Raw genomic sequence first — 14,550 nt, forward strand, 5'->3', positions numbered from 1 at the left:
AATCATTGCTCTATTCATGTATTTCAGAGATATTGCAAGCCTGCCCTTGGAGCTCCCCCAAATCCAGGCCTTCTCTATAGATGAATACAATATTACAGAGAGGCTTACCCTGGATCCATATTTTATATTTCCTCTTACTCCGGTGATGCCGGTAATAGTAGTGATATCTATCTATGGCGTAACCTAAATATTTCATACACTTTATTTAAGAAACACCTGTGTGTTTCCTTCACCTTGGAGCCTCCATATTGTAAATATGAATAAGTATTCATAAGTATTCATAAGCATTCGTAATGAATATTGCCAGAATGGTTTATGAAAGATTTAATAACTTAATAACATTGTAACAATGAAAATATTAATGTTGTGTGTAGCTTCTATTCTAATATGCCAGTACTTTGAGGGCATAGCAGGGTACTAACTCTTTGCTATTTGAGTATCTAGAGCAGATTTGAATCTAGATGCAATCTTTTATTTCAATCCTTCACAATACTTCAGGAGGTTTTCATTGCAAACATGCAGACAGTAAAAATGGGGAATAGCAAAAAGAGCACTATCATTGAAACAGGCATGAATGCATGCTTTAACTTATAATAGGCAAACATAACTTTATTACTGCTTCAATATTGTAGATTTTATGTGCTATCTACTGAAGATGACATCCCTTCAATATCTCCTGTGCTTTGTTCTCTGTTCAACAGTGGTAATAGTACCAGGCATGAGAATTTTTCTGTTTTATCAGGACTTTTTTTGTGGCTCAACATTCTCAGACTCTGTTTTTATTTCTTTTTAGCCTATTTTATACCATTTTTGCCATATGTTTTTCAAAATTTTCCTGTTTTTTTAAATAAAAATTTCTTTGAAATGTATTGCCGGTTATACTAATACTAAGCAAAATTATTTCTTTTTTGGTCATTATATATTGTATATCATGAGTCATTATATATTGTATATCATGAGTCTCAACTCTAACTCAACCAAAATAGACAATTGAGTGTGCGTCAATCGAGGGCGCCAATCATGTAAAATACACTTAGCATAGGTATGTAATATGATATACACCATTCTACTGTGATTATATACAAATCCAGCGCCCTGCCTTTTACCAGCCGAACAAACTATAGTGCTCATGTTTCAAACATGATAACCTATCAGAGGCTAGGCTCATTTGCAATTTATCAAGAATGCATACATTTTGTTTGTTTTAGTGGGATATGTCTAGTATGCTCCTGCAGCAAGTTTATCAATTTACCTCAAAATGTCATCATTGAAATTGATTAATATAATGCATGCATGTATGTATCATGTGTTTTGCGTGGTTTACATTTAAGCATCAAGAAGCAATCACTGGTTGCCACAGGACGATATTTTTTGCCATTAAAAAATAACGTACGTAATGAGGTAAAAGCAGCAGGCTTGGTTTAGTCATGCATATTTCATTTTAAGGTCTTGTTTGAGGCCATCTGAAAATGAGCTTGTTTTAGATGTTAAAGCCATGTTATAACATTTCCATAAAAAATAGATTATAATTTGGTTCACCTCAAGTTCGGTAGTGATTTAATTTTGAGCCGGACAACTGAGGTCAAACTGAAATTTACTACCAGTGCAGATGTCGCCAATGCATGTCACGCCTTCGGTTGTGCTACTGCACGGGCCTTTGATGTGTGTGTACCATCCCGCACGCTGTGTACGTACTGTGATGTGAACATTGTGTACGCGTTCGACTAATTTTTCCATTGTAATAATAATACAACGATTCAAATTGCGGATTTTGACAAAACTACAGCACCGCACCTAAAGTCTTGATTTTTGCAGGGCATGTTAGTTTAATAAAATATATTACAAAAAAACAGAATTTTGACAAATATTGCGGGCGTCTAACCGCGTCTTCCTCAGCAAATGTTATAATATGGCTTTTATACGGTAACAATGTTCTTGATGATTAACCGTATCTGCAAACATGGGGATTCACAACCATAATATATCTGGTGATTATAATAATTTGTAGATCTATACTTTGCTGTCGCTTGTATCAGAGTGTTTAATTGAACAGAATGAAACAAAAAGGGAGAAAAGATATGTTAGATAAATCATACTTTACAGCGAGTTATTGAATTAGTATAACAGGGAGCCCAAGAGAGTGTTCTTCAGATATGTAGCACATATATGGTGTCAGTTCTGTGTTAAATTTTAAACTGCTGCTGCAAAATTAATCACAATTGACTTCCATTAACCAACTGAATGATAGCAGATGACATACATAGAGGACGACATGCATAGCAGATGACATGCATAGCGGACGACATGCGTGGCAGACGACATGAATAGCGGACGACATACATAGCAGACGACATACATAGCGGACGACATACATAGCGGACGACATACGTGCCAGACGACATACGTGCCAGACGACATACGTGGCAGATGGCATGCGTGGCAGATGGCATGCGTAGCAGATGGCATGCATGGCAGACGACATGCGTGGCAGACGACATGCGTGGCAGACGACATGCGTGGCAGACGACATGCGTGGCAGAAGACATGCGTGGCAGACGACATACATAGCAGACGACATACATAGCAGATGACATACATCTCAATTTTGTACTCTCTCAATTTTGGGTTAGAACTTGAGATGAATGCAATAACATGTAAGCATACTTAAACAACTTTGAAATGCTTCGAAATCCTTACAAACAAATGAAGTTTGCATTTGCTTCCATGCAGTGGCGGATTTAAGCTGTCAGCAAGTCAGCAGTTGCTGACAAGGCCCCCCTGTTATTTTGGCCAAAGGGCCCCCCTGCTTTTTTGTTTTTGTTTTGTTTTTGTTTGTTTTTTGCTTTAGTTGTTTTCTGCAAGGTTCAAAGGTGCGCTGGGTAGAATAGTACTGAAAAGGTTATGTATTATATGCCTGTGCATCAGTGCAAGAGGACATTCTATTTATGCCCGCATTTATGATTCTTAAAAAGTTTCATTAAGTTTTGCCCGTTTGGGCCACAGCAAGAGGTCAAAAGGTCAAGGGCCCCAGGGCCCCAAATTTAATATTTGGGAATACAATTTCTATAGAATCAGGACTACGAATTGGTAGGCCTGCCTAGAGCATTACACATTCTCAAAATACAAGTTGGACATCTAGTATGGGTCCAGGGCCCCCAATGTTAGATATCCGTATCATCAAAGCTGGCTCTAAAACTACAAAGGACCCCGTATGTGAACCGACCATGATGCACTTAAGCCTAAAGTTCTTTCCCTTTAGATATGAATTTTGCCATGCAATTTTGGCCCAGATATCCAAGATCAAGAGTGCCCGGGGGCCCAAATGTCAATACAAAGGGCTAGTCGTTTCTCAATAACTATTCATGGTTACATGAGTTCCAAAGGTCAAATATTATAGGCCCACTTGGCCCTTTGTTTTAACGTTTGCGGCCCTCTGCCCCAGGGCCTAAAATGTTTTTAAAAAGTAATTTAAAGCAAATATAACAGTTCATGGTTCTGATTCGGTACACCCAGCACTTGGGCAGTGTACCTTTACATGGATAGGCCTACATGAGCCTCATAATGTGAAATATTATGGGCTACAGGGCCCAAATGGGCCCACGCCCAGGGCCCCCAAAATGTGCCCCCCTCCAAATTGCCCTGTGCATCTTCCTTTTTAGACCTAAAATACCATGTTTTGGGCCAAAATAGGGTAAAATTGCATAATTTTGCCCACACGAAGCACGCACTGGCCCTATATATAGCAAAATTCACCTTCATTTTGGGCTAAAACGGACTGATTTTTTTCCGTGCTTCACCCGCAAATGTCATAGTAAAATCGAAAGCAAAATATGCTCGGCTCTCTCTCAATTGTTATGCTTCTGCCGCAATCGTATGCGGAAATCAATTTAAACTAAACCACTTGAGTGCATATGCCTTCCATGTTTTGCACCATGTTTTAACAGTTTAATTTCAAAATAGCAACATTTTTCTCGCGCTTCGCGCGCACTTGTGCCATAAACTTATTTTGTCGCCAAAAGGTCCTAGATTTAAGAATTTTTCCCAACCCCATACCCCAAATGTCAAAATTCACGCGTACCAACGTATTGGAGGTCAGATTATGATATTTAAACTGATTCTGGACCTTAATCTGGGATTTTGCTTGCTTCTTGACTATCAAGCAAAAACAGAAAAGGAAATATTCCTTGTTCACAAATCTGATAAACCCCCGATTTGGGTATAGGATAGTGAAAGTTACTACATTTAAGCCTACATCAACTTTTACTTCAAATAGTTATCTCATAACGTTGGGCCGAACTAATGATCACTACCAAATTTTGTTCTTGCCCTCCTCGGCGACAAAAATTCAGGCACGCTCCTGATTCAACTCTTTACTATTGGGCCCCCAGGATATTTTGCTGACAGGGCCCTTTTCCTTAAATCCGCCTCTGCCATGTTTCTGAGGATAGGTTCAGAGGTTCACCACACATGCTGATATTATGTCTCTACCAGAAGCCTACAAAGTACAATGAAAGGTTATATTTAAAGGCTTTTGAAATTCAACAAGTCTCCTGTACTGTGTGATCATGCAAAAATACACTGAGACTAGTGATTTTATTGATGTCTGATAGATGCAACAATCGTACGACCTAGCGCAGTGCTAGCTAGCAATGTTAAATGGATGTTTTGTTTTCGAGGAGATGAACACCTACACAGAAGATAATGTGCAGCCGTTTATACAGGATGATATGGGGAGAGCTGATACTCACAAAATCTATTGTAGTACATCAGAATACAGATTTAAAGGATTTATGTTAGTCTAGACTTAATTTCAGGAGGAATAGTGAATGGACATAGAGTAACTCCTCTAGCGAAATGAATGGAAACAAACAAGTTTCTGTTGCTGTATAAAATTGTATCGAGCCTGAACTGCTCACTCTTGGAGAAAAATGAAATTGAAAGAGGTAGAGAAATTTTTATCAAATTAATTTAAGGTTTTTTGAATTTATGTAAGATGTGGTGATGATCTCATTGCAATAAAGAATACTGTGTAACAAGCAGAGAAATTATAACTTCCTTGTGTTAATGTGGTACTACACCCCTTGATAAATTTGTGACTATTTTTGGCATTTTTCTCAAAAACTAATAAAACACTGGTAACAAAAGTTATGTATATTTAAGGGGCAAGGAATCCAGTTACTACACTGGAATGTCAGTGACTGAAGACAAGTAGTTATTGATTTATTGATCAAATATTGGTTTTCCCTCATTTTTGACTGTAACTCCACAACTGTTGTCTGTGCTGAAATAAAATTTTCAGTGCAGTAGTTGTAGTCATTGCCCCTATAATATACATATCTTGCTTGTCACCAATGCGCTATAATTTTTGAGAAAAATGCAAAAATAGGCTCAAAATTGGCCAGGGGTGTAGTACCACCTTAAAACTTGCTTTAAAAAAAATACTTGGGTTCAATGCAATGTCACTGATGAATGACCCACTAGACTCTTACCCAGGATCTGTGCTCTAAAGAAACATTAGTGAGTACATGAATTTGGGCACACTAAATGTTTCTTTAGAGTCATATTCATGTTTGCAGAAAAGTTTTTTTCTTGAATCTCATTTAGTATTCAGAACTAAAATTATAATCTGATAAAAAATATATGTAGAGGTGGCAGTCTAATTTTATTTAGTTCAGCCTTATTTTGGGCCTTTGTATCCCAAATTTATGCCCTATTTCAGGGTTTTTTTCTGGGGCAACAGTTCTGGGGGTGGCTCCCCCTGCCACTGAAACCTGGAAATATAGATATTTCTTTGATTGAAAATGTACTCGTTTATAGGGACTTATTTCCGGAAAGGTGGTCCTATTCATCTTGTTTAAAACATTTTGGCAAAGTGTTACAGAAAGAGTGGCACGATGCACGGCGTTGTACCACAAAGAGTAGATAATACTATATTAAAGCCTCAAAGCAACACACGTACTGTGTCGTACTGTGTATGAGGTTTTTTCCTGCTTGGATTTTATCTCGCATATCTTCCTCGTTGACTCATTCAGTCTTAGTTGAACTCAGGGCATGTCTCATACTCTAATACAATGATGAAGCTTTTTGTTTTATACATTGTAATATTCAAGGCAGCATATTTATTATCATTTTCAAGTGTGATCAGCATATAAGAATAAATATTTATTATCATAAAACTAGAAAGCTTATTATTATATTTTTTATAATTGATTGATATTTTTATTTTTATTTATTTATAACAATTTCACTTATTATCTTTTGAACATAATTTATCTAGATATTTATTTGGTTTTTATTGACTTCATTTATCTAATTATTAGATTTACCTTGTTTCTTTATTTATTCTTTATTTATTTATTTGTTTATTTTATTTATTTATTTACCTATGGTACTTAAAATATTATTTATACATTTACTATATTATGTTCATTAATTTCTTTTTCTAATTGCATAAATTAATTTATTTGTTAAACCTATTTCGCTCGATTTACTTCTGCTTTCAAAGAATGAAATCCGGATTCAAGCTGCGTCCTGCTTTGGGAAATCACTCAATATTATGTCAGTTGTTCTCAATTTACTGACCTCAAGTCACTTTGCTATCTTCATAAGACAAAATTAAGAGGGAAAGAGAGAAGGATAAATCCCCATAAGATTCGTACAAAGATATATTGCATTAAAACTCAAATGAAGTGAGCCTGATTGATAGTAACTTCTGCAGCAGTAATTATTCAACGGCTCAAAAAAAAATCGCGGCATGAACATTTTTTTGTTGTGTTTTTATGGGATGAGATTTATTAGGATTGAAGATTTGAAGATTGATATTGAATTTTATGTTCCTTGCATAAAATGATTGAAGTATTTGTAAACATTTATTTTTCATATTTTAAATGTATTAGGAATACACCCAAATGTATTAGGAATACACCAAATGTATTACATGTAGGAATACACCCAAATGTATTAGGAATGCACCCAAATGTATTAGGAATGCACCCAAATGTATTAGGAATGCACTCAAATGTATTAGGAATACACCCAAATGTATTTGGAATACACCCAAATGTATTAGGAATACACCCAAATGCAGAGATGTCAACAAGTCATTTTTTGCAAATCAAGTCCAAGTCACAAGCAGTGTTCGATTTTCATCTATTTTTTTGTGTAGCAAAAATTGCTACTCACTTTCAGATTTGAGTAGCAATTCCAAAATTTTGAGTAGCAGTTTGTTTTCACCATATTTTATCGATTTTTTGTATTTTCTTATCTTCTCACAGATTACTCAATCCCAGTACTCAATGCTTAAAAAATGTTATGCAACTGCAGTGTTGCAGACCGAATGTGGTTCAAAATTCGGCACCTAAACTTCCTAAGCTGATTATCATGTGCCCTTTCTAAACGCAAATTTTCCTTCAGTAATCAAGAGAAGTCCTACATTTTTGAGTAGAGGAAACTCACTAATTTATTAGCTGAAGCATTAAAATAATGTGAGGAATCTATGAAATCCTAAAAATCTTGTATAATTTTGGAAGATTGTCACCAAGGACACACGATATTTCCATCTCACCACTGAACTATACACCATATAAACAGTGCTACTTCTATGACGTCATAAAATTAATATGCACGTTTTTAGTTATCTGGTAATACATGGAAGTTTGTAACACAACACGTCATGGAAATAAATTTGCATACAAGGGAGGATACTGTATTTAGTTTAATGGCGTAAACATCACGATTTAGGGACTTTTGAGTCATATTTTTGTGGATTATTTTCTTGGAAATAGAATTTATGGAAACATTTTTGACTTCGACAAATGGCAACTTGCAAATGATGGTATATCAGCGTGGTTCACGATCGCAAGTAGGCATTTTTCCCCAATTTTTTGGGATCGCATTTTTTGCTACTGGTCTGTGTAGTTGAGTAGCAGTTTGTAAAAAATGACTCGCATTTTGCGATGCGAATCCAGGTAAATCGAACACTGGTCACAAGTCCTTTTGTCCAAGTCACAAGTAAGTCAAGTCATTTTGAAAAAGTTGCAAATCAAGTCAAGTCACAAGTCATCAAATCACAAGTCAAGTTGCAAGTAAGTCACAACTTGTCACAAGTCACTACAAGTCTATTCACCAGTTTTGTGTTTGCTGGGACAGGACTCCGAGTTTTCAACCTGACATACTTTTACTTCCCAGCGGATAATTCATTAATGTTATTGTAGGCCTATTAATATTCATAAATTCTATCCATAAATTGCAATTTACAGGAAAGTAACCTCAGACTTGCGTTGGTAAAAAGTCAATTTTTTCAAGTCCAAGTCCAAGTCAGTTTGTCTAAGTCACAAGTAAGTCAAGTCATTTTGCAAAAGTTGCAAGTCAAGTCACAAGTCCCAAAAATAGTGACTTTAGTCACACTCGAGTCCAAGTCACACGACTCAAGTCTACATCTCTGCCCAAATGTATTAGGAATACACCCAAATGTATTTGAAACATTACCAAAATGTATTAGGAATACACCCAAATGTATTAGGAATACACCCAAATGTATTGGCATACATCTTAATTGTATTAGGAATACACCCAAATATATTAGACAGTCTGCTTGCATTTTTAAAATTGGGCACAAATTGGAGAATTAGATTCTTACAATATGTTTAGTGAACTTTGTGCTATTTTTCTAAAACCATTTCATTGAAAACAGTAGATTAGTGAGAATGTAGCAATTCTAGTCCAGGTTTTGAGAATGTGGTGCGATTCTCACATTGTGCCAAAACTGAACCTCATCAGGTCAAATGCCCTGAAAAAACAATGTATAGATTGAACGGTTTTCGAACTTGTGGGTCATGAAGCTGTGTATGGCAAGGGTTCAAATTTGGTGAGAATACATTTTGAGAATCATGCTGACTTGTCAAGGAATTTAGGGACTGTTCACAAACACTTGTAAGGGGGAAAAAATTTTCAGGGCCCCCACTTTACAGACCTCAAAAATTTCAGGGCACCCCTTTTTTGACATGAAAAGTATGGGTCAACCCATAGAAAAGCATATAAACTTTTTCCAGAAAAATTTGTGGTCATTTTTTCAGGCCCCCCCCTTAGGAGGGTCAAAAATTTTCAGGGCCCCCCTTTTTGCATCAGGCCCCCCTAACAAGTATTTGTGAACGGTCCCTTACTGTGAGTTTACGAAGTGCAAAATTATATGACTGAATCATCTTTGGTTTAGTTTGTATGGATTTTAGTGATGGTGTCAAAGTCTTATGAACTCCAATGACAGACCATTGAAAATCTGTATCTTATTCCATCTTCCGTCGTGTTCTCACTAGGTACATTCAAATGCTATTCCTGTTGAAATCTATACCTGCTATAATGGAAGACATGACCTTAATCTCCCACACAGGGAGTGTGGATTTCAAACGGGGTTACCTGAATAAGTGACTCCATTTCAAATCTACACACCCCTGTGTGGAAGATTAAGGTCATGTGTTCCATAGGGGGTGTATGGATTTCAACTGGAATAGCCCCCAATAAACATTCATGGTGTACATGTAATTGGGTGTTAGATTTAAGGGATTCTGTCCATTCTAATGTGGTTATATGGGAAGCACACTTTCACTTAACAGTCTAATTTAAGGAACTACGTTATCGCGTTGGCATGCATGTGAATGAGTATATATGTGAGAGTGCAGTGCGTGTGCTTGTACCATAAAATGAAAGGATGCATTACACAGAGACTGCTATATAATATTGCATTGTCTCATACAATAGGTTTTTATTACAGCTCATGTACTAATGTTCTGTTCGTGATACTCAGAACCTAATGTAATAAAATTTTGAACTAAAAAGTTCTACAGGTGGACAGACCTTTTGAAGTAGGGCCGGTCGGTCGGGCATTTTTTGTTTGTTTTTTCTTTTGAGGCTAAAATTACCTTAAACTTTGCCAAACCCTGAAGCCATTGGAAACATTTTTTCTAAAAATAAATGTTCAGCCAAAATTAATCAATTTTGGCCCAAAAAGGGCTAATGTTAGCAAAATAAAAAAAGAAAATTCCTCAAAAGGCAAATTCTGGGTTGATTGGGCCGTAAAATAGGCTTTTTTTTATCGCCTTAAATACAAAATTGTCTTGCACATATAATGTGTGGATTCTTGGCATGTTCCCTTCCTTTTCATTTGACTAATTTAAGGTTCCCACATAGCCCAACTCAGTGATGGAATAGTTTCATGCTTTTCTGACTTTTACTGAAATTTGAAGTGGAGAGAAAGCCTGACAGTAAATGTGGCATGAATATTTCCGCTTTCACATTGGAATCACTAATTCCTATCTCATACTAGCTTGTTGAACAAGTGGTTATCCAGAGCTGAACACACAGTCACACACGGAGGAAAGAGATTGAATGTCACCTTGCAATTTATGCTATCCCTAGATTAAGGGTCAGCAAATCCCAAGCTAATTTTGTTGTCTTAATGTTGTGCTTCTTATAACACTTATTTAAATCATCATTTTGTATGGTGTTCCTCAGTGCCATAGCTTCAAAGGGTCATGGGGGTCACACGTCGAAAATCCTATTGGAAAATTGCCAAAAATGGATTATGCCCCCTGAATCAACACTGGTGCCCCCAGCATGGTCAGTGCTTCCCCCTCCAGCATGGTCAGTATATATCTGCAACGATATTATTGTAAACATCTGAATATTTTAAACAATATCCTCTTCCATTTGTGTGTTTGTCTTACCACAGGTGAACGGGGAGGACCAACAGGGTAGAAATGAAACATCACGCGAACGAGAGCGACCAACCCCGCATTCAAACCGTCCTGACCTCGATGATGAAGAGGAGGAGGAGCTGCTCAAATATGGCGCCAAACACGTCATCATGTTGTTTGTCCCGGTGTCATTATGTATGGTGGTGGTTGTGGCAACCATATCGACGGTGTCATTCTATACAGACAACAGCCAAGGTTATTTGTAAGTGTTTTTTCATGTTCGCAAGAGAGAGAGTTTTGAACGAGGGGCCCTTTTTCATAATGTTGTTTTATTTTTATATATATTGTATATAGTGTCATTGCGTAGTAAAAGGACTCAAATACGTCTGGTTTTGGGGTCAGATGCAAGCATATTTACCTGGCATACCGTAAAAACTCGATAGTTAGCATATATGCTTACTATTGAGAAACATGAAATTGTACCAAAGTCCAGCGCTTTACCAACTGGGCTAATGGGATTGAGACACAAATTTGCAGCTTTACTTGATTTGCTCAAAACCGTTTACATTTTTGTGGATGGGGCACTTCATGTTTGCATGTTTTAAAAGCGCTCGATAGTAAGCACATATGCTAACTATCTAGTTTTAATGGTATTTAGCTGTGTAAGCATTCAAACCAGAAAAGGGAATTGACAACTTGGGGAGATGTTTTTATGATGGTTATTCATTAGGTACAAATTTAGGTTTGAATCTAATTTTAAGAGGCAATCTACTTTTAGCCAACTCTTTCTGGAGGCACACAATTTTTTGAGTTGGTAACTGTTAATCTACTTGCAAAGATCAGTGTCCAAGGAGTCCAGCCCACTATGAACAGCTCTTTTCAGAGCCATCGCAAGAGGCAGTCTTAAATAATTGTGCCAGCTGAATTTTTACGATCCTCCCAATGAGGAAATCACTGAATGGGCCTTTGAAAATAACCTTGCCCCATGTATGTGTATCACATCAAGAAGCAAGAAGTGAAAATGTTCAGAGAAGAGCTGCAAAGACTTGATTCTGTTTCATTTACATAATATGCACACAGTGTGCTTCATATATATAGAAATTCACCTGCAGCAACGCACTGAATGAAATGAAGCAATTTTGAGTTTTACGTGGCATTCTAATATGCGAAGTGGAGGGAAACGTGAGGTGGGGAAATTTGGAATACTGTCTGCTAATATCGGAAATTTTTTTCAAAATTTACATTACTGCAAATTACAATATGTATTGCAGTCTATATAATAATTGATTTTGCGGTGGTTCTCTACCTTTTAGCATGATTAAATTGTTGTGCTACCACTCTAGGTGATTGGGCTATTGCGGTTGGAATCCATACCCCCTCTGGAAGACATGACCTTATTCTTCCAAACAGGGAGTGTGAATTTCAAATAGGGTTACCTGAATGGGTGACTCATTTGAAATCAAAATCCCCTATGTGGGAGATTAAAATCAAGGCTTCCAGAGGGGGTGCATGCGTTCAACTGGAATAGCCCAATGCTTCCAGATACTGCTTATGGTGTTTTTTTATATTGTTTTTAATCAGATTTTCTAAATAGTACATTGTAGTATGAGGCCAAAAAAGAAAAGGGCATTGTTGAAAATGAGTATAGACTAATTGAACGGAATGCTTTGTATTTAGGCTGACGATGTAAACATATTCCGTGTGCGTGTCCAGAATATATATTTTGTCAATTGTTGCACCTGTGTATTGACTGAATTGAAGCAGAAAATCATGCAAAACATGAGCTGTCTTTTGCATATCAGCCAGTAGTGTAGCCAGTGGGGAACAGGCCCCCCCCTGACAAAAAAGGAAAGAAAAAAGTGCCCCTCCTCTGACAAAAATGATAGAGAAAATCTGGAAGGAAAAGGAAGGAAGGAAGGAAAACCTTTTATGTATTATATCCCACCGATGATACCAGGTCAAAAAGATGCAAGTGGGAAATTGTTTTTGTTGTTGCCTCATAAATTTTCATTTACTCCCCCCCCCCCCCTCGGAAAGCTAGCTATGCCGCTGACATAAGCCTTATACCTTATTGAAGTAGGAAAGTTGTTGGTCTTGCAATGGCTATTAATTGATTTAATTGAGTGATACGTCAGAACCAGAATCAATTTGAACACCCATACTACACAGTCAGACGCTATATGTTTATCCAACTGGATACCTAACCCTAACCGCCTAAGGGCTTTTTGGCGACGGGAAGGGAAAGAAGGAAGGAATAAAGAGAGAAAAGAAAGAAAGAAGTTGTTTGCTCTGGGTGGGATTCGAACCCGAGACCCCTCGCATGCCAAGCACTGGGTCGGCGACACTTTGCCATGGGTCTTGGGCTTCGCTGGCCAGCAAAATCGTGCCTATATATCACTTAGGGCGATTGCATCATCACACCACGTGGGATGCATGCACGAACAGCGCATATATCAAGTAGTATTTTGTAGTATACCGTCCTGTTAGGGTTAAAGCCTTTTTTTCTAAGCGATACAATTAGGCATACATATGAAGATACATTGTAATAGGATCTATGCAGAATAAGTTATGGAGAAGAGTTGGTTTCCAAAGTGCGGTTGCTAAGAAGTTGAAACCAACAGGGAGTCTCCTCCAAGTCAAAAACCAATAATGGTAATAGTGGTTAAAAAATTTTTTATAATAATTTTAAGTTGTGATGTTGCAAATATCACTCTGGCTATTTAGAGTTTATTTGTCAAGTGAAAAGCTGTCAGTTTCGCCAGAAATCTTCTGACTTTCTCAAATCGTTGATGATGTTATTGATCCATCTGCTTGGAGCGGGAAACTTGACTGGATGTTTTGGTTTTCCCGGAAGTGGTATTCCTATCTCCAGCATTGGTCTTGAGTAGAGGATCAAAGATGTGAGTGACTTAGAAAGAATATGCCCTCATCTCTGTTCATGGTGTTGTCCCCTCTCTTGCGAATCCATATTGCTTCCTTTACCCATCTTGCTCTGCGACCCTGTACTCAAAACCAACGCTGGAGACAGGAACACTACTTCCGGGAAAACCAAAACATCCGGTCAAGTTCCCCACTCCAAGCAGATGGATCAATAATATCATCAACGCTTTGAGAAAGCCAGAAGGTTTCTAGCAAAACTGTCAGCAGAAAAACATAAGTTTTTCACTTGGTCTTGACAAATAAACTCTAAATAGCTGATTAATTAACAGACCTGATGAACCTCTTCAATCACAAATATCACATCTAGAGATTCAGTACCAATTATAAATGAAAGTATTTCCCAGAAGAAAATAAGTGTGCTTGTGGTTGAGAAATCGGTTCAAACGTGACCGAAATTGACAGGGAATGATTTGTGATAATTCATGTTAAAGTGCAACCGTGCCTTGATCCAAGTAGTTTGGTCTTATCTTGCAAGTACCCGACTATATTTGATGCATCAACCACACACTCTGTTTCCATGGTGTGAGGTAGACCTAGTTACTACAAAATCCAGCAGGAAGTGTAATTTTATTAATATTTTAGCTTCGGTCTTAAGGGATGGGGTATGAATGTTTGGACAGTATTTATTGTGGGACATTAGAGCACATCAGACATATCGAATTGCGTTCTGAATCTGAAGAATGTCCTTCTGATATCAAATAATTTTGATTTTTGAAATTAGCAATGTAATACACATTTTATGGCAAATGATTAAAATTGATATTTTTGATATAAAACAGTATTCGAAGTAAACTTTATTAATCTGATGATTTATACTTAAAGTGTATGTAGGTGGGATGAAAAGCCGACGATCAATTGAAAATTGTGACCTTTCGTATTGAAGATATGGATTTTTTTTCCCAAAACACCAAAAAAATTAGGT

The 14,550-nt window shown here is 37.1% G+C and overlaps 1 protein-coding gene across 2 annotated transcripts in view; it reads left to right on the forward strand.

The window, feature by feature from the left end:
- Positions 1 to 14,550, forward strand: part of LOC140153495 (presenilin-1-like) — a 64,151-nt gene that overhangs the window by 19,580 nt on the left and 30,021 nt on the right. For both annotated transcript variants that reach the window (XM_072176259.1, XM_072176260.1), the window contains one exon: positions 10,724 to 10,950. In XM_072176259.1, the coding sequence (XP_072032360.1) occupies positions 10,724 to 10,950 (227 nt within the window). The remainder of the gene's footprint in view (positions 1 to 10,723; positions 10,951 to 14,550) is intronic.

Source organism: Amphiura filiformis, chromosome 5, assembly GCF_039555335.1.
Source record: "Amphiura filiformis chromosome 5, Afil_fr2py, whole genome shotgun sequence".
Classification (NCBI taxonomy): domain Eukaryota; kingdom Metazoa; phylum Echinodermata; class Ophiuroidea; order Amphilepidida; family Amphiuridae; genus Amphiura; species Amphiura filiformis.